Source organism: Ovis canadensis, chromosome 20 (genome assembly GCF_042477335.2).
Source record: "Ovis canadensis isolate MfBH-ARS-UI-01 breed Bighorn chromosome 20, ARS-UI_OviCan_v2, whole genome shotgun sequence".
Classification (NCBI taxonomy): Eukaryota; Metazoa; Chordata; class Mammalia; order Artiodactyla; family Bovidae; genus Ovis; species Ovis canadensis.
Window position 1 is genome coordinate 39,254,679 of NC_091264.1, and position 27,178 is coordinate 39,281,856.

The following is a 27,178-nucleotide window of genomic DNA, read 5'->3' on the forward strand; positions in this document are numbered from 1 at the left end:
AGTGTGACTAACATTAAATGGAATAAAGAATGTGTAAGGGCTTAGTTTGGAAATGGCCCATGGGAGGTATTCAATAGATACTAGTTTTATTCCTTCCTAAAAAAAGAGACAGACACAAAGAGCAAATCTCCCAATGTTGAGCTGAGTAGCTATAGGTCATGTGTTATTTTCTTCACAATGAAATTAATATCAGCTAGGCAATGCCCTTTTCAGGAAACACTGAAAAGTACATAGTGTCAGAACATGAGGTAAGGCAAGCAGAAATCCAGACTGCACATTTCTGTCTCCAGAGTTCTATAAAATCTGGACCCTTTCCATTTGAAGAAGTCATTTCCTGGAATGACACAAGGCACTTTATGGAACTATACACTGTTTTAAAATTCCAGTATTATGAGATTACTTAAGAAGTAATTCCCCAAATTCTGTATCTTTATCACACTGAAACATTTACATCACTTCCAGATGACTGCACAGGACACAATTATATTCACTCAGGTAAAAAAAAGAATCAAGTAGGTACCTGGAGTTTTATTACACTACTGTTTGTATACATTTGAAATTTTCCATTATAAAAGGTTAAAGAAAACTAAGCAAGACAAGAAAGTAGATAATGTAAGATAAAAATAAATTTGCTTCTTCCCAGTTACTTACTTTCCTTTGTTAAATACTGAGAAACTAACATTCTGGGAGCCTGTAACAAATAGAAACAAGCATTAATACAGGAACCTGCATGAACTACATGGGCCAGGACATTGCTATCATAAAGCCAAGAAGTCCAGCGATCACCAAGGTACCACCCACACCTTAACTTCTCTAACAGTGCTCGAAATAAACACATTCCAGACTCGCACCATCAGCAATGGCAACTTCTAACAATAAAAGGATAAATGTAATAGCAATAGAGCAGCTAAGAACTGGCTTGGAGTTTGACCAAGAGTGATAAATCCTGCTCCACTGGTTACTAGCTTCAACTTTCCCACCTATAAAGCGAGAAGAATCCCACCAGCCTCACAAGTGCATGTGTGAGGATTCATTTAGTTTATATTTAAGCTGCTTCCCATAGCGTCTCTCAGAGAATTCTCAACAAATGGTAATTATTATTATCATCCTCAGGGGAACCAATTCTTGAAATAGTTTTTTTCTGGACACAGAGACATAGATGGATAAGACTTTAAAATGCTGTTCCTTCTCAAACAGACCAATGTAGTTGCCTTCCACACGACACTGCAGAGTCCCGAGACCGTGGTCCTCCTGGATAGGATAGCTAGGGAAAGAATAGGAAAACGTAAGAGATAAGAATTACCTGGCAATTCACTTCAGAAGCTCTGGTTCCTTAGCCAGGAAGGTTATAAAGTAAAATAAAATAAAATTCTAACTAGAGTTCTCATCAATACATACACTACCAGTCAAACACGTAGTGTGAGAGACAAAATTTGACGTACTCCTTACCTCCATTGGGTTCTTTCTTTCCAAAGTCTGTTTTATGACAAGGACAGCAAGATCATTATCACCCTCCCCCCAAAAAAAGTCTATTAGCAAGTATGAACCTGAAACAGGAAAATTCTGAGCAAACAAATGAAAGACACCAGGAAGAAATCACATTATACAATTTGCCTCTTCTAAACACTAGTCCCAAAAAGCTAAGTCATAGGGTACAGAAGGTTAACCCACTCAGTCCCGAGTGATTTGAAAAAGCCAGCAAAATGTTGATTATCTGAAAAGTAAGCACATAGATACTCATTTTCTAAATTTTCCTTGTAATAAATAAACAACTGAAACTTTAGTGTTTTTTCTCTCTGGCTAGTCAATACAGTACAGTGGGTGAGAGGATGAACTCTGGATATAGTACAGCGGTTAACAGGATGAACTCCGGAGGCTAGTGAGTAGACCCAGGTTCAAATCCCAGCTCTGCCACTTGCTCTTAGTGAGACTCTGAGCAATTACTTAACCTATGTGTACCTCAGCTCCCAAATCTGTAAAGTGAGACTAAGAGCTGTATGTACTTACAAGGTTATTGGCTGCCTTCAGTGTGAAAGTGTTCGTGCAGTAAGCAGTTATTATTAGCTAGCTGTCTTTTCAAGAAAGCGTTCAAGTTGCATTGTGAATCGATGACTGTGCCATTTCTAGGAAGTCTAAAGATAAGGCAGTCAACAGGCATGGGTGCTTTATATTAAAAATAGATGTTTGTGTGTGTGCTATGCCCACGTCGGAGAACCTAAGAACATAAATGTTGGCAAGAAAGATACTCACCGGGATCCCGTCTGTCTGTTTACAAGAGAGCAAGGAGTGATCCATTTGTCTCCCTGAGCTTCCAAAATCAGTGGACTGGATACAAAAGAGGAACAACAGACACAAGTCAAGAGGGAGTGCTCTCTGCTAACATTTCTGGAAAAACTCAGAGGAAACACTATTGTGAACATTCATCTCTTAACTTACGGGGCATTAGTGCAGGTGGCTGGGAACTGCCCCTGAGGAGATGCTAAATCAGACCCTCAACCCTAGGGCAGGGTGCATTACACTCATCTGTGGCCCATACTTTCACACCAGTGAGGGAGCACTGCACCTTCCAGAAAAATCATCATCATCTCTCCCTTGACTATACTGGGTCTATACAGAGCCACTGAGGAGTGTATGCCTGTGTTCCTCCTAAACAGTATCCCAGACCAAGGCTGTGATGACACCAAGTACCGAGTATGGCATATCGTACTTGGGATGTACTTGGGGCTTCAAGCCTCCATGGGAAGAGTAATTTCCATTCAAGACAAGTTGACTATTATTACTATTATTATTAGGCCACAGCACAGCTTGTATCTTAACTCCCTAACTAGGGATCCAGCTGTGGCCATAGCAGTGAAAAGGGCCGAGTCCTAACCACTGGGCTGCCAGGGAATTCCCTGACCATTATTTTATGCCAGAAATGTAGATCCTGAAAGCAGTCAACTTCAAAATCAAAGATTTGTAGCAGAACATGAGGATCCCCCCATTCTATCCAAGGGGTAGAGGAAAAATTAGACATACTATGCAGTGTCTCTCAGCAGAGTATCTCATGAAGCTGTGGTCTTTCTACCTTAAGCTGCTGCTGCTGCTGCTAAGTCGCTTCAGTCGTGTCCGACTCTCTGCGACCCCATAGACGGCAGCCCACCAGGCTCCCCTGCCCCTGGGATTCTCCAGGCAAGAACACTGGAGTGCCATTTCCTTCTCCAATGCGTGAAAGTGAAAGTGAAGTCCTCACTATAACTGCTTCATGCTGAGTAACCACAGTTGCTTAGAGGTACTCATGAACATTTCAATTTCAACACTTTCTGTTCTGTTCTACCCCTTCCCTGGCATTAAGGATTCACTAGTATCACTTTCCACTTTAAAAGTCTCCAGTGGAAAAAGTCACATCAGCATCCTATGTACCCGACTCTTTGCAAGCCCACCAAGGTCCTCTGTCCATCAGATCACCCAGACAAGAATATTGGAGTGGGTTGCCATTTCCTCCTCCAAGGGATCTTCCTGACCCAGGGATCAAACCCCTGTATCCTGCTTGGCAGGCAGATTCTTTACCACTAAGCTACTAGAGAAGCCTTAATCATTCCCCCCAAAATATTAAAAACTCAATTGCTCGCACAAACACCATATGACATCACTCACATGTGGAAACTAAAATATGATACAAATGAACTTATCTTCAAAACAGAAAGACTCACAGACATAGAGAAGAGCCTTGCAGTTGCCAAGCGGGAGGAGGAGAGGAGGAAGACAGGACCGGGAGCTTGGGATTAACAGATGCAAACTATTACATATACTAATAGGATGGAAAAACAATAAGGTCATACGTTATAGCACAGGGAAATATATTCAGTGTCCTGTGATAAACCATAATGGAAAATAATATGAAAAAGAACGTATATATAGATATACATATAGACATAAAACTGAATCGCTTTGCTGTACAGCAGAAATTAACACAACGTTGTAAATCAACTAGACTTCAATAAAATAAATTTTAAAAATAGCTCAATGGCTTTCTGTACATTTCCTCTGATCACACTAACAGAATTTCTAAATATACAGATGGATAACAAACAAGGATGTTACAATGGTCAGGTTCACACACGGTTATAAAAGATTTATTCCAGCCTGAGAAACAAGAAGGAGAAGGGGAAGAATCAAGAAAGAAAATCCACAGACGCAATTACAGTACAACTCACACTGTGCCCAGAGTGACTAGTTGTCAGTAAATAAATGGACCGACTTAATCGACCAGTTGCAATTACATTAGCCAAGTTTGCTGAAGCCCAGCTCACCAGGGACCATAAACTGCGAAGAGGAAAATAGCAGTTCTGTGCCAACTGCTCACAATTTATTGCTATCAAGGAAGCCGGTCTCAGGGAGCAATCCTGCATATCTGTAACAGGTCGAACGCAGAAACAAGCACACACTTACCTATCAATGTACTCAGCATCAAAATCAAAGGTTTCTGACCTTCCAGTGATAATCCAGCCATACACATGTATTAGCTTTCCTGTTTGAAAAAAAATTTTTTTAATTAACCTATTCAGCTCACACTCTAAATATATAACATAAACTGTATTTTTTTTTTCAGTTACCTCTACTCAAAATGGCCAAACTGGTCGTGACTCAGAATACTAACACAGTTTTATAAATTGTACAACAGGAAAGGATCACCAAGTATGACCCAGTCTTCGATATCAAGGAAGCAAAAATAATCAACCATCGCCAGTGCAGACTTTATCACGTAGGTATGGAGCGGAAGGAAGAGCAGGCCTTCCTCATTCCCCGGGAGGGAGGGATGGAGGAAGGGAGGGAGGGGCCTGCTGAAATACACTGCCTTGCTCCCCTCTCTTGGCTGTGTATAGACCACTCACCTACACGAGATTTAAGAATAATATTCTTTGGGAGTGTTCCATGTGACTTTCCTCTGGACACATGTGGTAAGAGAAGGCTCACATCACACAATCTGGTGGGATATTCAAAAATACTAAACTTTTTTCTGTATCTCAGAGTACAAAAGATAAATGTCATGGATGAACCAATCGGGTAGGAAGTCAGAAAGGACATGAGAGAGCAACAGAGCCCTGGCTTAAAGAATGAGCCACTGCATGTGTTATTCATTCAACAAAAATACTCATGTTCAAACATCAGGCAAAATGGGGATCCACAGGCAGCTCACACTGCCTTGCTCACTGATGAATGCATGACTTTCTCAGCTGGGTCTCCTCTATGCAATTTGCAGAGATTCCCATTGGGTAGCAAGCTTTTCCCTGACACTCGCCTCTTTTGAGTTTTTTGGATTAGGGGAGCAGGCATCAACAACCCTTTTCATCAAGGGCACTCTCAGCACTACCCCCAACGTCTCTGCTCAGAGGACCTGGGAAAGAAATCTACAACAGCCCCTTCTCAGAAACATTCTGGGGCCCATACCAGCAGCTACTTGAGCTGACTTCCTCCAGTTGAAAAGCACCGAGATTTAGATCTGTGGAAATGCATGAAACAAGGTTTGAAGCAAACATAGCATAGCAAGGCAATGCAGTTCAAGTTCACCACACAATCCCACAACCTGCAAGAGTATGCCTTCCAAATAATGATAGAATTTTAACCATTGAGGCTGTCATCTTCCAGTATCACAATGCTAAGAGATAAGAGAGGTGCTGGTTAACTAGACAAAACCTCAAAATTAGAAGAGGGAAGGGCACCTATAGGGCTCATGAGGCCACCGACTTCAGAGGACTTTGAATTTCTTCACGGCTACACTTAAGGCCAAAAAAGAATATGACCAAGAAGTAATGCTTCCTGACATGCTGTGCATATGTTTTATTAATAGGAAGTGATTTTAGCTGCAGTCATTGGATGACTGGTCCAAAAACAATGGAAAACTTCCAGGAAGTACGGCAGGCACTTGACCAGGGAACGAGTACAATGAGGGGGAAGTTAGTCGACTTAGACAAAGGTCATGGGATTGGCGGAAGCCTAGGGCTTCCCTGGTAGCTCGGCTGGTAAAGAATCTGCCTGCAATGCAGGAGAACCTGGTCCAGTTTCTTGGTCAGGAAGATCCCCTGGAGAAGGGATAAGTTACCCACTCCAGTATTCTTGGGTTTCCCTGGTGACTCAGACAGTAAAGAATCTGCCTGCAATGCAGGAGACCTGGGTTCAGTCCCTGGGTTGGGAAGATCCCCTGGAGGAGGGTATGGCAACCCACTTCAGTATTCTTGCCTGGAGAATCACAGTGGACAGAGGAGCCCTGTGGGGAGGCCAGTGGGCTACAGTCCATGGGGTTGCGAAGAATTGGATGTGACTGAGCGACTAATCACAACACAACACATAGAGTCTGAAGGTCTCCACTGCCGTCCCATCTAGCAAAATAACTCACCTTCATTTCATCAGGGCTAAATGATCAGTTTCCTGGCTTTGGCAGGCATGATTTCTACAACTGATGGGCACCATTTTAAAAACGAATAGGAGGTTATAGAAACTAGGAATTCCCGTGCGTTTTTGTCTTATTTCTGAACAAAGAAGCCCAACAGCAGCTGACAAATGGCTAAGCCAGACCATGAGCTGGGGGAGGTAGGGGGTGGATTCCACGTCACAGTGGAGGATTGTTAACCACATATAGGAAATCAACTGCTCACAAAATATCTCTGCTGTCCCCGCTACCTCCCCCATCTCCGCGGCTGCTACTCTGGGCAGGCTTCCCAAAGGAAATGAGAGTAATCGTCTGGAAAGTGATTTTGAAGATGCAGCCGTGTGGATCCTGCCCAGAGGGAGCACTCCAACCAGTTCTCCCCGAAGGTGGAGAAGACAGTGTGAAGAACTCAAACTGGGTGGGAGAAATGGCCTTGATTAATCTGAGTGTCAGCTGATTCCCTGCGTCACACCGCTCACAACAGGCTCCCTCCTCATCCCTCATCCTAACAAGGCTTCTATCGTCCAAACAGGGGGAGCCAAATGACGGCGTGTGACTTTCACAGGTCACATCTCTTTTTAATAAAACATGATCATGTCTTGATTATTGAGTAATGTGCACTAATAATGCCAAATTCATATTCTTCAGGATGTAATTTAAAAAACACATATATCTGTGTTTCTGTACAGATGCACCAGAGACACTTCTCAGTGACTCGGATATTCATTTTGACATTTTTGAGCCATTCGAAACTACATCAGTTCATGTATTGAGACATAGTCACAAGTAAAAATTGAACAACTTGTATCCCCATACTTATACCATCTGGAATCCCTGAACAAATGAAAAACCTCAAGTAGATGTAGGAATTTGTCAAGAATCAGACTGCAAATTGTATGTAATCCTAGCTCTGTGCACTGTTAGTTTTAAAGCTGGTTTGGCAGGTCTTAGTTGCGCCCCTTTCTTTTACGTCCAGCCTCGACCCCACCAGCATTCTCTCTCTTCTTTTCTGTGCTCTTGGTCTCTGCATGTCGGTGTGCTCTCTAGCTCATAACCAAACTCCCAGGATAAGGACCAGATTTAACGGCCTTCCAAGTGGCACCCAACTCGGCTCAATACAAAATACAATCAATGTAAGGTACATGGGCCCACTCTAGATTCTGTCTGGGTCCAAACCTCAGCTTGACCACTCGTTAGGGGCATGCCTTTAGACAAATTACTTAACTTTTTGGTATCTCATTTTCTCATCTCCATAATGGAACTAATAATAGTTCTTATAGCACCAGGTGTTATGAGGATCTAATGAGATAATACAAACCAAAAGCTTAGAACAGATCCTGGCTGCCAGAGAGGGTCAATAAAGGTTTGCTAGCATGTGGATGATTATAAACTTAGGAGTGATGATGACGTCTATTTTCTCCATTCTCCAGCAACACCTGGTTTGGTTTTGCTGGTCTCTCTTTCTTTTCACGTAAGGATTCCTTTGATTATCAGTGGCGTCATAGAGCAAAAGTGCCCAGAGGTGAAACCAAACCAGGGTTAAAGTAAACCAGGGGTTGACACTCACCTTCAAAACAACATCAGAGAAGCGGTAAGATTTTGCTGTTTATAGAGACCATCTACCAGGGTCGAAGGGTTTACCATAGCTTTGTTAAAGAGATTCCTATTTACTCCTTTCTTAATAGATTTCTTACCTGGAACTCCACTGGCTGGATTAACTTGGTAAACAATTGGTGTCTGTGCCCTGGAAAACTGTTTAGAAAGAGTTATCACGGTAAGCATTTCATCAGAACAGCACAACGCCACACACAAGAAGCCTGCCATTCCTCACAGACCATTCATCTACGGAAGCAAGTCGCTGTATTTCCTCAAATCACTTCTACTTCTTTCCATTTTCATGATATTTCCATGAAGCAGAGACGATAGATGTTGTCATAGTTCTTCCATAGATGAGGTCAAGGGAATCTGACAAGGTCATCTGTCTCCCCTGCACCATTATCACTCACACCTGGGCAAGTCTGTTTCTACCAGCCCACCGGTCATACCAGGAGCATGTTTTACCAAAGGAAAGGTAGGCAAGCCATGCTTCAAAATACCAACCTTTTAATTCCATTATTGCAACTTGATATCTTGGGGTCTTGAAGTGTTTTTTTTTTAACTTTTTTGGACAATAATTTGCTTATTTACATTGAAAGGATTGCAACTTAAATTATTATCAGCCAGTACCTTGGTAGGGATAAGCAAGCTAAGAAAATTAGAAGTTTGAAAGATACCCAAGGGAGACTTGTTCGGGAAAATGGAAGATGCCTGTTGGGGGGTGGTGGGGGGCAGGGGAACATGATGCAACGAATGAGAAGCAACATTATTCTCCAAGGAGGAAAGCAGCTCGGATGGGAGAGGCAGGGGGAGCCTGGTCATGGCACTCAAGTCACCCCCTGAAGCACATTATGTGCTAACTATAAGTTCCAGAGAGGCAGGGGCAGGGCCTAAGTCATTGGTTGTATCCCTGGGCACAGCCTGGTATAAGGAAACATTTACATTTTTGTGAATGCATGGAGAGGCCCCATCTGAGACAACTGACACACTGCCCGGAAGCAAAGGAGAAAAGGAGACAATTCCAGGAATCCCATATCACCTATCATCCTCTGGGTTAGTCCCAGAATGCAGCATTTCACAGTCAGGGAGACTGGGAAGAAACAGAGAGTCATAAGGATGGACTGCCCTGGCCGCCGTTTGAGCCCCATGCTAACGATTCACCCAGGAGGAGACCCAGTCTCCCCACCCTGCTACCCTCACCCCCAACTCTTACAGACACCTAGACCACCTTCCCTCCCCAAACCTACTGTACCTCCCGTCCGCAAAGCCAAGACAGCAAATTGTTTCACTTGGTCAGCTTCCAGCACCCCAGGAGTCCTCCTTCCCAGGGAGGAGGCCACTAAAGAGTAACTCCGGTGTTAATCACCAGCCCTCATCAGACATCGTGAATCAACAGACATTGACCGTGTCTTGGCAAGTGCGGGCTTTACGTATTGATTCACACATCGGTGCAGTCTGTCATCAAGGTTAGTTTCCTCGCTTCCTAACAGAAAAGGTCAGAAAAGAGTGCACAGAAAATATGCACAGTCGGGGGGTCAAAAGAAGAATGCTGTGACTTCACAGGCTGGGAGCTGTCTCTGATGGCACCGAAGGATAAAGATTAACACAGCTCCACACACACTTGCCAAACGTACACTCCCTCTCTCCCAGCCTCCTCCCGCACCCAGACCTCCACCTCCTGCCAGGACACCTTTCAGACCACTGTCATGCCCACTGGGACTTTATCATGGGAGCTTCGTGAAATAGAGCAGTGGTTACTGCCCCATCTCCCAGATGTTAGAAACGGAGGCAGATGAAACAACCAAGTCCAAACCACACAAGAAAACACACCTGTCAACTTCCAGCTTAAAATACAAGGTCTACCCTTCAGCTGTATGCCTTCCTCCAGAAGAGCAGCGGAAAGAAAGCTTCATCACCCCTCCCAGGTCCTCAGGGTGGTGGAGCAGGCTCAGAGGGAAACCTCGGAAAGGGCTTCACTTGTGATTTCTCTGTGAGCTGACATGACATAAAGCGGTACTTTTTTAAGAGAAACAGGCCTCTGGTCACCCACCAAGCTAGAGACGTGACAGAGTGAAAAATTAATGAGCTTCCAAATCCGGCTTTCCTCATGCTGATCCCTGAGCCCAAGTAGGGTCGGCAGCAGCAAGATGGGGAGCTGAGAAGCAGAGGATGAGAGTGACAAAGCCGAGCCACCAGCTGCTTGATAAACCTTCTGTGAGCTGTTCTAACTTGTCAGTGCCTGCAGCAGGCTCTTTGGAGTGGACTGGCGAGGTGGAATTAATTTTTAATACACACGGTTCCCCTAGCCCCAGTCCCCAAACAAAGGCAGACACTGGGTTTCCTTCAGCTCAGAATGCCTCTCATTAACTGCATCCCCTGGTGATTTTTCATCAACTTACCGAGTTCGGGGAACCACTGAAGGACTTGCTATCTTTAATGTGTGATTTTAGGAAGTGTTTCTTTTCTTTCCCCTCTCTCTCCTTCCTAATCTTTTAATCAGTAGGAAAACTATTATCTGGGGTGAAAGGCCATCAAAACCAAAAACAGCATGGTGATTAAGGACCATGCCCGGCCATCTCTCTTCTGTTTTATTCATTGAGACACTGTAGAGGTGGCGGTGCGAGTCTTAATAAAAAAGAATAATTTTTTTCTTTCTGCCCCATATGTGCAGAAGCAAAATTCTGGAAAACAAGATTCCCTTGGAGGGAGAAACAAGTTGCTAAATGTGAATAGATGGCAAATTCTAAAGATGAATTGCCTATATTAAAATGCAGATCGTATGAGAGATGAATTTAGAAAACGAAGACTTGTTGTAAAGGAGCATTAATTAATAACTAAACTGTGCTCTTAGGAACCCTCTTAAATGGAGGCTCCTTGTGGGAAGTACAACCATGGCAAGGGGCCCTGCTGAACCAATGCCCATTATAGAAAGTCTAGAACCTATGCTTTCAGAGATTATTTTAGTGTATTAATAAAACCAATCTGAAATGGGCAGTAGACTAAACAACATTAAGCCCCAATGTAAAATTAATGCATATGGAACCTCTAAAATAAGCCCAGGCATTGTCTCATAAACTCTCTCTCACTCTCTCTCCCCCAACCACCCCCACCCCACCTGCCCTGGTTGCTTTTGGCTGTCTCTGAGCTTGAAGGAGAATTGCAGCAGCCAACGCCCTTTTGGTTGAGGACTGGAAAGAGAAGCAGAAATCAACTGTGAAGCAGAGAGGAAGGTACAACTTGGGTCCCTGAGTCCCTTCACCACGTTGACACTCCAGATGATCTCTGTAAGATGAACCACTGATGCCCAATGGTAATCTTTGAGGCTCCTTTATGGGCTTCCATTTAAATGAGGATTTAGATGCTGGTTCAAATCCTGGCTCTACAATCTATAAACTGGACGACACGGCCAAATTATTTAATCTCCCTGAGTCCCAGGTTTCTCATCTGTAAAAGCAGGAAAATAAAAAAACTACCCCATAAAATTGTTGTATTAAGTTTATGAGTATAAAGCACTTAGCAAGATCCTGACATTCACATGCTCTATCTTTACTTTCTTAAGATAGTCTCAGAAACCCCATGAATATCATCCTGGCAAAGCAGACAGACTCCCTAGCTGAGATGTAACTTGCTTGTCAACAAAGTAACACACCCTCAGATCAGGCAAACACACTTTCCTCCCTCCTTGGAACCCACCTTGAAAGTGCAGCTGTCTTGTGGTCCTGGATGTGGGCTGCCTACCACCTGTCCCCCAGCCTGCACTTCCAGGGAGTACACACCCTCCTGTGCTTCAGGCAGTAGAGATCTGAGGGCAGAAAGTGGAAATCCGTATGAATCACCCGTGAATTGCTATCGACGGATGAATGGATTAAGACGTGGTACACAGATACAACGGAATATCACTCTGCGATAAAGAGGGATGAAACTGAGTCATTTGTAGCAATGTAGATGAATAAAGAGTCTGTCATACAAAGTGAAGTAAGTCAGAAAAAAGAAAAACAAATATCATATATTAACGCATATACATGGAGCCTAGAAAAATAGCACTGATGAACCTATTTGCAGGACAGGAATAGAGACACGGATGTAGAGAACGGATTTGTGGACCTGGTGGGGAAGGAGAGGGTGGGATGAACTGAGAGGGGAGCACTACCACATGTGAAATAGACAGCTAGTGGAAGCTGCTGGGGAGCACAGGGAGCTCAGTGCTGCTCTGTGATGACCTGGAGGGGTGGGATAAGGGGACGGGAGGGAGGCTCAAAAAGGAGGGGATACGTGTATTCTTACAGCTGATTCACACTGTTGTACAGCAGAAACTAACACAACGTCGTAAAGCAATTATATTCTAATTACAAATAAATAATAAATAAAATTATTTTTTAAAAAACGTGAATTGCCAAAGCTGCCAGTCCAACTTCACTACTTCAAACGTCCTTCCTGCACCTGTGTGTGTGTGTGCTTAGTCAATCAGTCATGTCTAACACTTCAGGATCCCATGGACAGCAGCCCACCAGGCTCCTCTGTCCATGGAATTCTCCAAGCAACAATACGGGAATGAGTTGCCATGCCCTCCTCCAGGGGATCTTCCCAACCCAGGGATCAAACCAGATCTCCCGCATTGCAGGCAGATTCTTTACCAGTTGAGCCACCAGGGAAGCCCAAGAATACTGGCGTGGGTAGCCTGTCCATTTTCCAGGGGAACTGCTCAGCCCAGGAATCAAACCAGGGTCCCCTGCATTGCAGGCAGATTCTTTACTAGCTGAGCTATCTGGGAAGCCCTCTGCACCTGTGAAGCAGAGCTAACCCAGGCTTCCTGTATTTCACTTTTTACCTCCCCTACCCATTCACTCGACTTTAAAGATTGGATCCTTCAGCAAAATAAGTTATGAATCTTTTATTGAAAGGACCTGAAATTTTAAAAATTCTGTCCTATAAAGAGTTGGAAGGGACTTTGATAGATAATCTACTCTAGTTTCCAGTTAAAAAATAATGAGTTCCATATAGAGGGGATTCCCAAGTGACTCAGTGGTAAAGAATCCTCCTGCCACTGCAGGAGATTCAGGTTTGATCCCTGGATTGGGGAAGATGTCCTGGAGGAGGAAATGGCAACCGACTCCAGTATTCTTGCTTGGGAAATCCCATGGACAGAGGGGTCTGGCAGCCTACAGTCCATGGGGTCACAAAGAATCAGACACGACTTGGCAACTAAACAACAACCACATATTAATGGATTAATGGGTAAGTAAATGTGCCAATGTGAAGGGCAAAGTAGGACCTGAGTCTGAGGCTCTTTCTGATAAAAGGCATTGATTTTACACGTTGCCAAAAACTCTTGACTTAACACTTATTCCAGCAGCTCATAAACACTCCCCGTATCCCCCAGAGAGTCCTAGACCTCCTCTCCTCTTTTCATGAAGATCACAATGATTTCTTTGCCTTTTCGAGGTCGCCATTCAGTCTGATTTTTGTGAGAGGAGAATATGATGAATACGAGTTAGATTTTAGAAGTGTCTCTCCTCCAAAACTTCTCCTAAAATCTTTAACATTACTCTAAATCTTTAAATCTTCACTGTCCAATGTGCTAGCCATTAGCCATATGTGATTATTGAGCACTTGAATAGTGGCTAGTCCCAGACTTCCCAGGTGGGTCAGAGGTTAAGAATCCGGCTGCCAATGCAGGGGAGAGGGGTTCAAGCCCTGCTCCAGGAGGATTCCACATGCTGCCAAGCACCTGAGTCTGTGTGCCACAGTTGACCCCACACACCCTAGAGCCTGCGCTCTGCGACAGGAGAAGCCACCACAATGAGAAGCCCGTGCACGGCAACTAGAGGGTGGTCCCTGCTCCCCGAAACTAGAGAGCCTGCACACAGCAACAAAGACCAGCGCAGCCCTAAATCAATAAGTAAAATATTTATTAAAAAAAGAATTTCGGTAGTACCAATTAAGATATTCTATTAAGGTAAAATACACACTGGGTTTTGAAGACTTTGTACGCAAAGTCTTATTAAATTTACATAATGATTACATGCAAAATGACAGTGTTTCGGCTATGTTGAGCTAAATAACATGTATCATTAAAATTAATCTCACCTCTTTCTTTCAAATTTTTTAAGTGACTACTAGAAAATGTTAAGTTTTCTTTGTGGCTCGCATTATATTTTGGTTGGGCAGTGCTGATTTAGACGCTCCAGTGCCAAATTTTGCAAACTCAGACATGTCTTTTTATGATAATAACAGTATTTCATTGATTATTTTCCCACATTTGAGTGCTAATTTAATTTTATATTCATCTCCCAATCAGAGTACATTTAAGAGGGTTGTATTTCTTTTCTTCTAAAATGGTGATATAAAGTCAATGGTGCATGTTAAAGTCATTAGTATGTTGCGGTTGAGAAAACAGAACAAGCAAATTGAGTTTTGACTTATTTCATAGCAAGTTCTTGCAAGAACTCTATCCCCTAAAATATTATATAACCTACAGAAATCATCTCTCCCTATAGCAATGCTATAAGGAACTTCAGTTTAAGAAATATCTATTGAGCATCTTCTACTAGCAAGATATTGTGCTCAGCATCCTAAGGACTACAAGGATGAGTTGATCACATCCTCTGTCCTCGAAGCACGTAGTTTCATGAGGATGAATCTGAAAAGTGAGCAGCTGCCACAGTGTCAGGAGAAACAAAAAGCTGAGGAAACTGGGCCACTAAGGCTGTGCATATTGTGCCTTTGTGTAAATTACAAAAAGGTCCTCCCTCAAAGAAGATGAATTGCGCAAAAAAGTGTGTAACACACACACCCACATCACGTTGATGGATTCCTAGAACACGCACCTTCCTCTTAGCCTGGATTTCACTTCCTACTTGTCTGTCCCCCTGGGAAGGAAGGGAAAGATGATGCTCAGTTGGCTGTTAGGGGTGAGGGAGTGTGTGCAGTGTGGTTGGTTCAATTGGCAGAGATAGAGGAGGGGGAGCTTTCCTGAAAGAGGAAACAGAAAGCAAAAGGAAATAATAATCTCCTTTTCTCTAATGAATGGTCCACTTTCAGGCAGCATGCCTAAGATATTAAAGAAAGAATGAACTAGTGTAAACTTTGGTGGCCAATGAAAACTTAAGTAGGACGATAGAAAATCTGGAATCCTGTAAACATCACATCGAACTCAGCAAAGAAACTAAAGACTACGGTGAATTTCCTTTCTAAATGGCTTTTAGTTAATGTACAGTCATTACAATTATGCCTACTCCAAAAGCGAAAGTTGCTCAGTCGTGTCTGACCCTTTGCGACCCCGTGGACTGTAGCCTGCCAGGCTCCTCTGGCCATGGAATTTTCCAGGCAAGAATTCTGGAGTGGGTTTCCATTCCCTTCTCCAGGGGACCTTCCTGACTCAGGGACTGAACCCGGGTCTCCCGCACTGCAGGCAGATTCTTTATCATCTGAGCCATCAGGGAAGAAGATGGTAAAACAGCCTCACTTATTAAAATCTGAATAGCAATAGAAGCCTTGCAAAAAAATCAGCAACTGAAAACATAATCCAACTCCTCCTTACAAATATTGTAAAATTCTCAAAAATCTTTCCCATAGTCTCATCCTTTCCCATATCTCATCCTCATTAAGCCCAGATAGGAAACTATGTTGGTAAATGCAGTCACTGCAGAAGTTGCTCTAATTCACCACCAAAAGCTGCAGAGATGAAGAAAGTATTCATCCCATCTGGCCTTCCCAGTCCCGGGTACCTGGTCCTGCACATCACAGCTGGAACATCCAGGAAGACAGGGGAGACGTCACAGGGGATGCTGGGCAGCGTGGGCAGAGCCACATTCACCAGGTGGATCTCCAGTTGAGAGCCATTGGCGGGATGAAGAAGACCCAGCTCCAAACCTGAACACAAGGCACAGAGGGGAGTCTCAGGCTGAACGGAGCTGTAATCCACAGTGGGCAATACAAAAACACGCCACAAGGGGGCAGTGGGAGGCACTGAGTTTACCTAAAATTCAAAGGCTCCTTATTTCCAAGGCATTTCTGAGTGCCATATGAATGAGTGTTCTCATTTATGACTTTACTTTTTTAAAAATTCTCATTTCAGGTCCATCCATCTAAATCCAGGAAAGAATTCTCCAACCCTGAAAGTTACTCTTTATCGTGGAGTAAGATGGAGACACTGAGCATGCAGGATTATCAGCAAGGAAGACAGATAACCAAGGTTCTGGGGTCACATTGCCAAGTTCTAGGCTACATGTCTATCATCTCATCAGGGTTCCTTGAGTCCACTCCACAGCTCAGAATAAGGAAACGGACCCAAACACGGAATGGTGTGATGTGACATTAGCAAGTGGGCACCTATTAATAGTTAATAGTAACAGAGAGGGTGCTCAGTAGGTCCATCCCCCTTCAGGACCTCTTTTACATCTGTCCTTAGACAAGAAGAAAACCAGAGACTCACATCCTTTAGGATTCTCTAGATCAGTAAATGAGAAACTTGCATTTGGCAAGACCAAAACCTACCATCAAAAATGATTGTGATCCATGTCCCCCCTGCGAGGCTACCTTCTTCAGGTTCAATGTGGATATTCAGACAAGGCACTGTAAGTGAATAGGAGAGACACTGGCTTCAGTGCGCAAATTCAGTCCCCCAGCTTCCTTTTAGCATTCCTCAGAATCACCAATAGGGCTTGATACAGCCCAGAACAACAGCCCCACCCCCAGAGTTTCTGCTTCAGTAGGTCTGGGTAAAGCCCAAGAATTTGCATTTCTGACAAAGCGTCATTTGTGCTTTCAGTCTGGAGAATCACACCTTCAAAGCTCCCATTTTAGGAAAAGTTCTGACTGATCCTAGACACCCAAAAACCCAGTGTTCACCAAGACTATCCTGAATTTCCACTTCCCTTGGAGGAAGCCTCAAGGATACACTTGGTTCCTAATGGAATCTGAAATGCGTCTTCCCTCTTACTCACTCGTGAATCAGGAGGTCATGTTTTCTGTGTGTGTGTGTGCTTACTCGCTCAGTCACATCCAACTCTTTGTGACCCCAGGGACGGTAGCCCACCAGGTTCCTCTACCCAAGGGATTTCCCAAGCAAGAATAACAGAGTGGGTTGCCATGCCCTCCTCTAGGGGATCTTCCTGACCCGAGCATCGAACCTGTGTCTCCTGTGTCTCCTGCATTGCAGGCGAATTCTTTATTCATCAGGTCATATTTACAGTTACCACTTATTTCCAATATTTCCACTTCCCAGAAACTTTTAGAAGCTGTCTCTATTTCAATCCTCCTATTCGGTACGCCATCCTCTTTTGAATACCTGATCAGAATGACTCCCCAAATACAAAATGCTCCAAATTTTTGCTTTGCCTGCTCAGAGAAGCAGTGAAGCATCAATCAGTGCTGAAATTAAAAAAAAAAAAAAAAAAAAACCACTATAGACTTGCACACTAGGCTAAACTGGGTTCTCCCATACAGACTGTAGGCTGAGTATGACGTTATCAATGCCTCATCTTTGAGGGTGCTCCTGGATGGACATTCCTTGTCTGAGGTAAAGCCAGCAAAAATCTGCTCCCCAGTGAAGCCTACAAAACACTTTTCTGTATTAGAAAAGTTAAAGGATCATCGAGGCCACGCCAACTCTGGCAAGCCCAAGGCATCCATGTGCATATATGCAGGTGGCTCAGTGCACAAGGGAGAAGGCAATGGCACCCCACTCCAGTACTCTTGCCTGGAAAATCCCATGGATGGAGGAGCCTGGTGGGCTGCAGTCCATGGGGTCGTTAAGAGTCGGACACGACTGAGTGACTTCACTTTCACTTTTCACTTTCATGCATTGGAGAAGGAAATGGCAACCCACTCCAGTGTTCTTGCCTGGAGAATCCCAGGGACAGGGGAGCCTGGCAGGCTGCCGTCTATGGGCTCGTACAGAGTCGGACACGACTGAAGCGACTTAGCAGCAGCAGCAGCAGTGCACAAGAGTGATGATGTAACTGAGTAGGACCCCATGGGGCCTTCCCAGGAGGTGGGGGATAGGGGGCGTCAACAGGCTTTTCCCCATAGCCTCTGCTTTACCTCCTCTCTGCGGCATCAGGATATATTTGATTCGCATTTCCTAAGTTGCTCTGCAAATATGAAAATCCCCCACCAAATGGAAGATGTTAACTACTCGATGAGCCTGAGCACAGAGCCCCAGGCCTTCGAGAGCCTGAGGACTGATAATATTAACCCCTGTAACAGCACCCGGTTACCTCACCACCATCAGTCAGAATTGTGCGAGCTGACCTAATGACCCCCCACTCTCACCTGACTTTTATAATGGCTTTGCTAAAACCCTTCAGAGAACTCAGGCTTGTTTGTTTGTGTTTTTTCCCCCAGGGGATAAGCTATCATTCTTGCACAGCCCTGCAATAAACGTTTCTCCCCTCCAAACTCTGACGCTCCAAAATTCTGTTTGTCTGGCCTCACTCTAGGTTGTGAACATGAACTTGCACTAACAGTAAAGGCCCATTCACAAGAACACAATCGCTGGTGGCGCTCTGGCCAGACCAGCTCACACTCGCCCTCAAAGCCGTATTAGAGGCGTGCGCACTCAGTTGCTTCAGTCGTGTCTGACTCTTTGCAACCCTATGGACTGCGGCCCAGGTTCCTCTGTCCATGGGGTTTTCCAGGCAAGAATACTGGAGTGGGTTGCCATTTCTTTTTCCAGGGGATCTTCCTGACCCAGGGATTGAACCTGTGTCTCCTGCATCTCCTGCACTGGCAAGCATATTCCTTACCTCTAGCACCACCTGGGAAGCCCCCAAGAAGATACAGAGGATAACCGAATTAGCTGAGAAAAGTAGAGACACGATTTCAGAAAAGAAAATTTTAGCCGTTCATTGCTAAGACAAGCTAAGCCTTCCTTTGGGAAGATAAAGTAATAAAATCTAAAAATAACTGCATTGTATGGCTCAAAAAGGAGTTATAAAAAGAAGATTATGTTATTATTAAAAGCTCTAGACTATAACAGCAACTTCCACTAGCTGTTAAAAATTAAAGTATATATTTATAACTGTTTAATGTACAACCTCAACCAACAAACAGAAAAAAATTATTAAGCACAGAAAATTCAGTCTTAGAGGAGACACTAATAGGTCATCCCCAATAATATTTCAGTTCATTTCAGTTCAGTCACTCAGTCATGCTGACTCTTTGTGACCCCATGGACTGCAGCACGCCAGGCTTTTGAGTCCATCACCAACTCCCGGAGCTTGCTCAAACTCATGTCCACTGAGTCAGTGATGCCATCCAACCGTCTCATCTTCTGTTGTCCCCTTCTCCTCCTGCCTTCAACCTTTCCCAATAATATTTAAGTATCAATAAACTAGTTCTCAAGGTAACCTGTTGTGGTCTCCTTAAAATCTCTTCAAAACACATTCACTGACCTGCCAAAAGTAGTATTTTGATACTTGTCAGGTAGATCAGAGAGCCAGTCATCTTGTCCGCTGAAATCAATCCTTTCAAAATTGCTCAGACATTAAACACATCTTCAATTTTGATTGGAGCAGCATAGCTTTTAAAAACAAAATGAAAAGAAAATGACTATCATTTTTGCTTACATACAATTGCTTTGCTGTGTTAAAACTTGGAAAATTAAGGATCTTCTGAGAGACCCGCCATCATCCCAACTTGCAAAAAAAGGACAATCTATAAAATCATCACTATTCTACCCCCTCTCCTGTCTCATTCACTTATTTTATGCATACGCAAGCTAGGGAAGTAATAGTAACCTCTTGCATTAATTCATTCTTAAGCAAACACTTACATTTTAAAAGCAAGTAAATTCCAGAGTCAAAATACTAGTTAATGGTGACGAGGGGGAGGGGGTTGTTTTGTTTTGTTTTCTGGAAGTCTCAGTCCTCCAGGAAGCAAACAACATGCAAAAAAAGAGCGAAGAGCTTAACAAAATGAATGTTAAACATGGTAACAGGTTGAAAAACTGATGCTAATGGAAACTTGCAGGACATTATCTTACCCTGGTGGCTCAGCCATAAAGAATCTGCCTGCAATGCAGGAGACCAGGGTTCAATCCCTGGGTGGGGAAGATACCCTGGGGGAGGGCATGGCAACCCACTCTAGCACTCTTGCCTGGAGAATCCCATGGATGGAGGATTTTGGCAAGCTACAGTTCATAGGGTCACACAGAGTCAGACACAACTGAAGTGGCCAAGCAGCAGCAGCAGCCGCATCTTACCCTCACAGCAGAGGAAACAGGGAGGGAGTAACAGGAAGAAAAAGCTGGACCCTCCAAACTGGACCTCCCAGGTCCCTCTACCTCAATTCACAACGCCTGGACCATCTTCCTTAAACGCTGCTTCCACTGTGGCATTGTCCTGTTTAATGCTTTCAATTCAAAGCAAAACCTCTATCACGTCAAACAGAGGATAAGAACACTTGAGAGGATTTTTATTAAGAATAACTGAGGTGACACATGCTGCTGCTGCTGCTGCTAAGTCGCTTCAGTCGTGTCCGACTCTGTGCGACCGCATAGACGGCAGCCCGCCAGGCTCCCCCGTCGCTGGGATTCTCCAGGCAAGAACGCTGGAGTGGGTTGCCATTTCCTCCTCCAATGCATGAAAGTGAAAAGTGAAAGTGAAGTGGCTCAGTCGAGTCCGACTCTTATTGACCCCACGGACTGCATGCAGCCCACCAGGCTCCTCCATCCATGGTATTTTCCAAGCAAGAGTACTGGAGTGGGGTGCCATTGCCTTCTCCATACCTAAAGAAATTAACACAGGGCCTGGTACAAAGAAGACACTCACAAAGGTCAGTTTTCCTTTCAAATGCTCTCTGCTTCCCACAGAAAGCCCTGAGTCTGCAGTTTCACCCGGACCTGCCCCTCACATTTCCTTCCCCTTTCACAAGCTCCCCACATGGCAGCGTCTGCCTTGGATCCTGCTGGTCCCTTTCTAGAGTCCCCCAACTTTCTTATGCCCTAAAGAACTCCTGGCCTCCTTCAGGGCCCAACTCAGGAGCTGCCTCTCCACAGAATCTGTCCCCCATGTAGATTCATAAATTAACTGGCTCCCGGACTTCCCTGGTGGTCCAGTGGCTAAAACTCCACACTCCCAATGTAGGGGGCCTGGGTTCGACCCCTGGTCAGGGATCTAGATCCCACATGCTGCAACTAAGACACAGAGCAGCCAAATAAATAAAGGTTTAAGAAAAAAATTAACTGGCCTCCAAATACGGAGGGCAAGGAGACACCTTTGAAGGAGGCAAACACTCCAGATTTGCAGGTGCTGGGTTTCATAAGCAGGAAAACTTTTACATATGAGGCTCTTCTTGGGTGTTAGCAAGATGAATAGATCTCCACCCATCACAATCTTAAAAGTTTGTACAGAGGCTTGAACAGTGTTCAGTCACGTGTTCAATCCCAATGATCTCAATGCCACATGGCTCTCTGAAAACTGCATCTTTGAAAACAGCTCCTGTTGTGGAACCTTTACACAAAAGGTACATTTCAAGTACACGGGGTGGGGTGGGAGGAGGCCTGCTTGTAGGTGGACTGGTAGTCATGCCCCGTCCATGACCTGGAGGAGGTGGACCGGCTTCCATCCCTCCTGACCTCGTAACAGGTGAAGCAAGACTCCACGTGTTAACATTATATCCTCAATGTACCAAACCCCTTTCATTGATATTGGGGGGGAGGGGTTAAGAAAACACTGAAGCCAGAAAAAACAGTTTTACCATTACAAAATAAATAAATAAATGCCCAGAAAAAAAGTATCTACAAAAAGCTTAAGAATAAATGTATCTTTTAGGTATGTCCGAATTAAGACAGTGCAATGGATAATCACCTGTAGTTCATTCCACTCCACAGACATTTATCATATGCCTAATGTAAGCTGGGCACGGTGCTTTGTGTTGTTGTTTAGTGACTAAGTCATGTCCAGCTCTTTTACAACCCCATGGACTGTAGCCTTCCAGGCTCCTTTGTCTGTGGGATTTCCCAGGCAAGAATACTGGAGTGGGTTGCCATTTCCTTCTCCAGGGTATCTTCCCAACCTAGGGATAGAACCCACAGTTCTTGTATTAGAGGCAGATTCTGTACCACTGGGGCTGGGAAAAACAGAGATAAATTATCTTGTACCTGCCCTCAAGTACCCAGCAGTTGGGGTAGGGGCAGAAGCTACTCTCATTTACAAGAGGAGTTCTAAAGTTTTCAAGTAGATTAAGCAGGTGTTTCTTTAACTTGTAAAATTCTCTATATTTTACACCTATTTGAAATAAGATTCATTTTTCAAACATTTAATTTTCAGAAATACATCTACTGCCTAGAGAAAAGTACCCAGGAGTTACTTATAGTCCAAAAGCACCGGATTTGATTTACTTGTCACACCCAACAGAATATGTTAGGCACAGGAGAGTCGATTTTCAATCTGACTGGGATTTTAGCATTTTATGTTGGTGCCTACTCCCAAATTTAGAACATCAGAAGTAAATAGTCACATATTGGTTTTCTTAAAACCCTGTGTTGGGAGGGGGCAGGTGGGAGGAAATGAGTGATTGGAATCGACACATATACACGATCAATAAATACTATGTTTAAAACAGATAACTAATGAGAACATACTCTAAAGCACAGGAAACTCTAGTCAAAGCACTGTGGTGACCTGAATGGGAAGGAAGTCCAAAAGGGAGCGGATCCATGTCCCTGTACGGCTAATTCCTTTTGCTGTACAGTAAAAACTAATACAACATTGTAAGTTAACTATACGCCAATAAAAATTAATTTTTAAAAAACCTCTATGTTCAGACCTACATCTTCCCTCTAAAATAGAGCAGTCAAATCAATAACAAATGTATTTTCTCTTAAAATGATTATCCACTAATTCTTCCTAAGAACAAACTCAGCCTCCATTTAAGTACTTTAACCAGAATATTTTCAACCAGAGGAGAGCTGTGTGCATCAGGTCAGTTCTCTCTCCCCTGTCTCTCTCTCCCCACTCTGCCCTTGTTCTTCCTCCTCCTCTCTGTCCCCTTCCCAGCCCCCCTCCCTGTGGGGCTTTGAAAGACAAACCTGCGAGGCTGCTACATCTATCCCCCAGTTCCTTTGTTTAACACATTAGCAAAAAGGCAACATCTAGGAAACACAGAGCAGAGACATTTCTGAGCCCAACGGTACCTTTTTCCTGTTTCTCTCTCCTTTGGACTCAAGGGAGGAGTCCTTTCCTTTCAGAATGACCTTGTTCCTTTCAGAATGACCTTGTTCCTCTTAGGAACCGATGGCCGTGTTGCCTGGTGAGACCGAGAGCCCACCTGCAGCAGCACAGGTAACTTACTTGCGTCAGGTTGTAACTCACCTAACTCGTTTGTGTCCCAGCCAAACCTGTGCTAAAGAAAAAATTCAGAGCTGACCATGGGGCAAGTTTAATGATTAACGCAAGCTACTGAGGCTTTTTCCCCCAAGATCTTTCATTAACGATCAAAGAAAGTCTTACATTTTTTTCCACTTACATGTACCCTAGACAAGATGTTTAGATGAAAGTCCACCCAATGAGACAGACAGGTATTCAATGATTGAAAGAACTGCCAGTAAGTCAGTGATCGAACACAGGCCCAGGACAAAGGGCCACCGAAGGGCTGGTCCCCATTCATGAGCAGTCTCTGACTTCTCATCAAGAGGAAAGGCTGCTACAGGCCCTGCCGCAGGTTGGCATTCTCACTATGCAGGGGTGAGTCTAAATGTTACTGAATCCAACTGCATGGCAGGCCAACGAATCGGAGACGAGGTGTTGGGGTAAGGAATGCGACTTTAGGAGAACCCACGGACCAATAAGATGGCAGGCTATCTCAAAATAACTGCCTTATCAGGGTCTGATGCCAGGTTCTTTTACAGATCAGGGATGGGGGAGTGAAGAAACAAAGTAAAAAGGCCATTAATCTTGCAACTATCCCCTAGACCGGCAAGCCTGAGGCAAGGGAGGTCTCAGTTTCTTCCTTCCTACCGTCTGAGGGTGGACAGGGTTATAAACAAAGGCACTTTAACAGTCAGGCAGAGGGGCAGGATTCTCCACGGGCAGTTATGTGTGATTATAATAACAAAAGAGCAAGTCACAGAAAAAGTTCCAACAGGAAGTGCGAGTTGCCTTTTCCCTGCAACCTAAAGGGCTTCCCTTGCAGCTCAGTCGGTAAAGGATCTGCCTGCAGTGCAAGAGGCCCGGGTTTGATTTCTGGATCAGGAAGATCCCCTGGAGAAGGGATAGGCTACCCACTCCAGTATTCTAGGGCTTCCCTGTGGCTCAGCTGGTAAAGAATCCGCCAGCAATGTGGAAGACCTGGTTTTAATCCCTGGGTTGGGAAGATTCCCTGGAGGAGGGAAAGGTTACCCACTCCAGAGAATTCCGTGAGCTGTATAGTTCATGAGGTCACTGGGCTGTATAGTCCATGGGGTTGCAAGGAGTCGGACATGACTGAGTGACTTTCACTGCAACCTGAAGAAGCACACAGGAGAGGATCTGCTCAAAATCTTGCTAAGAAAGGGCTTGTGCAAGCCCTCTCTATTTTCTCACTTCCCTCCCTCCCTCCTGACCTTGCATTTTGGCCAAGAGGAAGTCCTTGGCTTCCACCCATCACCTCCTGTTAGGACCCAGACCACAGGTCTCAGTGACTGGTTTGACTCTCTCGATGAGGAATCGGACATGTATCCGACCTTGGAGATCAGCACCACCTCTGTACTTGGTCCATGTCTGACTTCCTTGTGTCTGCCCCACCACCCACTCCAGCTCACATCACTGGCTTCCTGATGCAGTCAGCCATGCCCAGTTGTTCCCGACCAGAAGAAATTCTCATCTTCTTTTCCTTTGAGACAGAAGCCTTTTTAATAGAATTTGATAGCCCTGAATGTCCATCTCAAAGGACCTGGGAAGCATCCCAAGCAAGACCTGATTTAACCCACAGAAATACAACACATCTCTCACGACAATGGTGGAACTATCCTCTAGAAAGTATGGGAAAGAAAGTGAAAGTGAAAGTCACTCAGTCATGTCTGACTCTTTGCAATCCCACAGACTATACAGTCCATGGAATTCTTCAGGCCAGAATGCTGGAGTGGGTAGCCTTTCCTTTCTCCAGGGGATCTTCCAAACCCAGGGATCAAACTCGGGTCTCCTGCATTGCAGGTGGATTCTTTACCAGCTGAGCCACCAGGGAAGCTCAGAAAGTATGGGAGTCTTTGCGAAATCTCCTGTGCATCACAGCTTGGCAACCAGTGACAAGCAGAATGATTTGCTAGCACTGCCGCCAGTAGGGTAGAGACAGGAGGCCTGGCCAGATCAGTCAGCCAGGGAGCCAATCATCCAGCCACCCTCCTCCCTTCTGAACCCCAGCTTCCACTCTAGACCCCCCAGGACAGGTCCACAAGCATCATTTGAGCCACACTGGTGTGTCTGGCATGTGGGAAACAAGGAAGAGCAGACAGACCAGGTTTGGGGGAGATAATCAAAGGGGATTTCAAAATGATCGGTAATTTTTATTTTTGTAAAAGAAATTATATTCATGAACCACTGAGATGATTCAAAATTATTTTGATAAAGAACATAATACAGTTTCTGCCCTCAAAGTGCTTGCTATCTGGCAGGGGAAACAAAATCATGATCAGATTAGTTTACTGAATTTTAGTCAAATCTCGTGATGAAGACTTAACTCGTGGTTTATTTCTTGCTACTTTAATAAGAGGTGTCCAGAAAGTAACCCCATCTATCCTCAAATGAAGAACCTACAATGGATACTTATCATTCTTTTTGGCAGCCTAGCCATCAAGAGGGCTTCTCAGGTGGCTCAGTGGTAAAGAATCTGCCTGCTCCAGGGATCTTCCTGAAGCAAGGATCGAACCTGAGTCTCCTGCATTGGTTGGTAGATTCTTTACCAGGGAAGCCCTAAAATATAGAGGTAGAAGTCATCAAAATGAGTGAGAGTACCACTGTAAATGTGACCTCTTGAGTGTGGTGGAGCCTGAAAACATTTGGGTTATACATGTCTTTCTCAAACTATAGGATGGACCAAAAATTTCTTTTGAATGTTTCTATACAATAAGGGTATTAGGAAACTCCAAAAGAACTTTTTGGCCATCCCCCAATAGATGCCACATTTCTTAAAGAAAGAAATTGATATTTTCCCTCTGTACCTTCAAATCATTTTGCACTGTACCTTATATACTGTAGGCACACAATCTAATGGAAAGAAATGCCTGTGAATTCATTTGAGGAAAAACACTCTGCAGTAGATGAGGGCCACCAAAGTCAAAAGCAAGTTTTAAATGGAAACCAAGAATGCTCAATGCATTTATTTCTATTTTTTTTCTTTTCTTTTCTTTTCTTTTTTTTTTTTTGCTTTGTCTTTATTAAACTTGTTTTATCATTTCCTCTTCAACTCATAGGCATGTTTCTGATAGAAAACGAACTTGGAGCACAGCACTAACATGGCCCTTTCATCTAAATAAGATTTTCATTTGTAAGTGGGGCTTTGGAGTATATACCATTTGTGTGACTAGCCCAGGAACTGTGGCACACCTACACCCTTCACATTTCCTGTGTGGTCAGACTCTTCCCCAGGTGAGACAGGTAAATTCCCCTTTCACCTGTCTAAGATTGACCCAACTCAAGTTACGCAAGTCCTTCCTTTTCCTTGTCTCTCTGCTGCTGCTGCTGCTGCTGCTGCTGCTAAGTCGCTTCAGCTGTGTCCTACTCTGTGCAACCCCATAGATAGCAGCCCATCAGGCTCCCCGTCCCTGGGATTCTCCAGGCAAGGTTACTGGAGTGGGTTGCCATTTCCTTCTCCAATGCATGAAAGTGAAAAGTGAAAGTGAAGTCACTTGGTTGAGTCCGATTCTTCGAGACCCCATGGACTGCAGCCTACCAGGCTCCTCCGTCCATGGTATTTTCCAGGCAAGAGTACTGGAGTCGGGTGCCATTTCCTTCTCCACCTTGTCTCCCTGCATGCATGCTAAGTCTTCAGTCGTGTCCAACTCTTGCAACCCTATGAACTGTAGTCCACTAGGCTCCTCTGTCCATGGGATTTTCCAGGCAAGAGCACTAGAGTGAGTTGCCATTTCCTTCTCTCCCTGCATTTCCTTGTCTCCCTGCATGCATGCTGTCTTCAGTCGTGTCTGATTCTTGTGACCCCATGAACTGTAGCCCACCAGGCTCCTCTGTCCATGGG

The 27,178-nt window shown here is 44.3% G+C and overlaps 1 protein-coding gene across 5 annotated transcripts in view; it reads right to left on the reverse strand.

Annotated features, from left to right (window-relative positions):
- PKHD1 (PKHD1 ciliary IPT domain containing fibrocystin/polyductin) overlaps nt 1-23,368 on the reverse strand; it is a 456,884-nt gene extending 433,516 nt beyond the window's left edge. For all 5 annotated transcript variants that reach the window (XM_069562807.1, XM_069562808.1, XM_069562806.1 and 2 more), the window contains exons 1-10: nt 23,145-23,368; nt 19,402-19,529; nt 16,502-16,579; nt 15,733-15,877; nt 11,699-11,807; nt 8,104-8,161; nt 4,432-4,510; nt 2,251-2,325; nt 1,200-1,264; nt 652-691 (exon numbers count right to left, since the gene is read on the reverse strand). In XM_069562807.1, the coding sequence (XP_069418908.1) occupies nt 652-691; nt 1,200-1,264; nt 2,251-2,325; nt 4,432-4,510; nt 8,104-8,161; nt 11,699-11,807; nt 15,733-15,877; nt 16,502-16,579; nt 19,402-19,453 (701 nt within the window). In that variant the 5' untranslated portion in view covers nt 19,454-19,529; nt 23,145-23,368. The remainder of the gene's footprint in view (nt 1-651; nt 692-1,199; nt 1,265-2,250; nt 2,326-4,431; nt 4,511-8,103; nt 8,162-11,698; nt 11,808-15,732; nt 15,878-16,501; nt 16,580-19,401; nt 19,530-23,144) is intronic.
- Between the last annotated feature and the right edge of the window lie 3,810 nt (nt 23,369-27,178).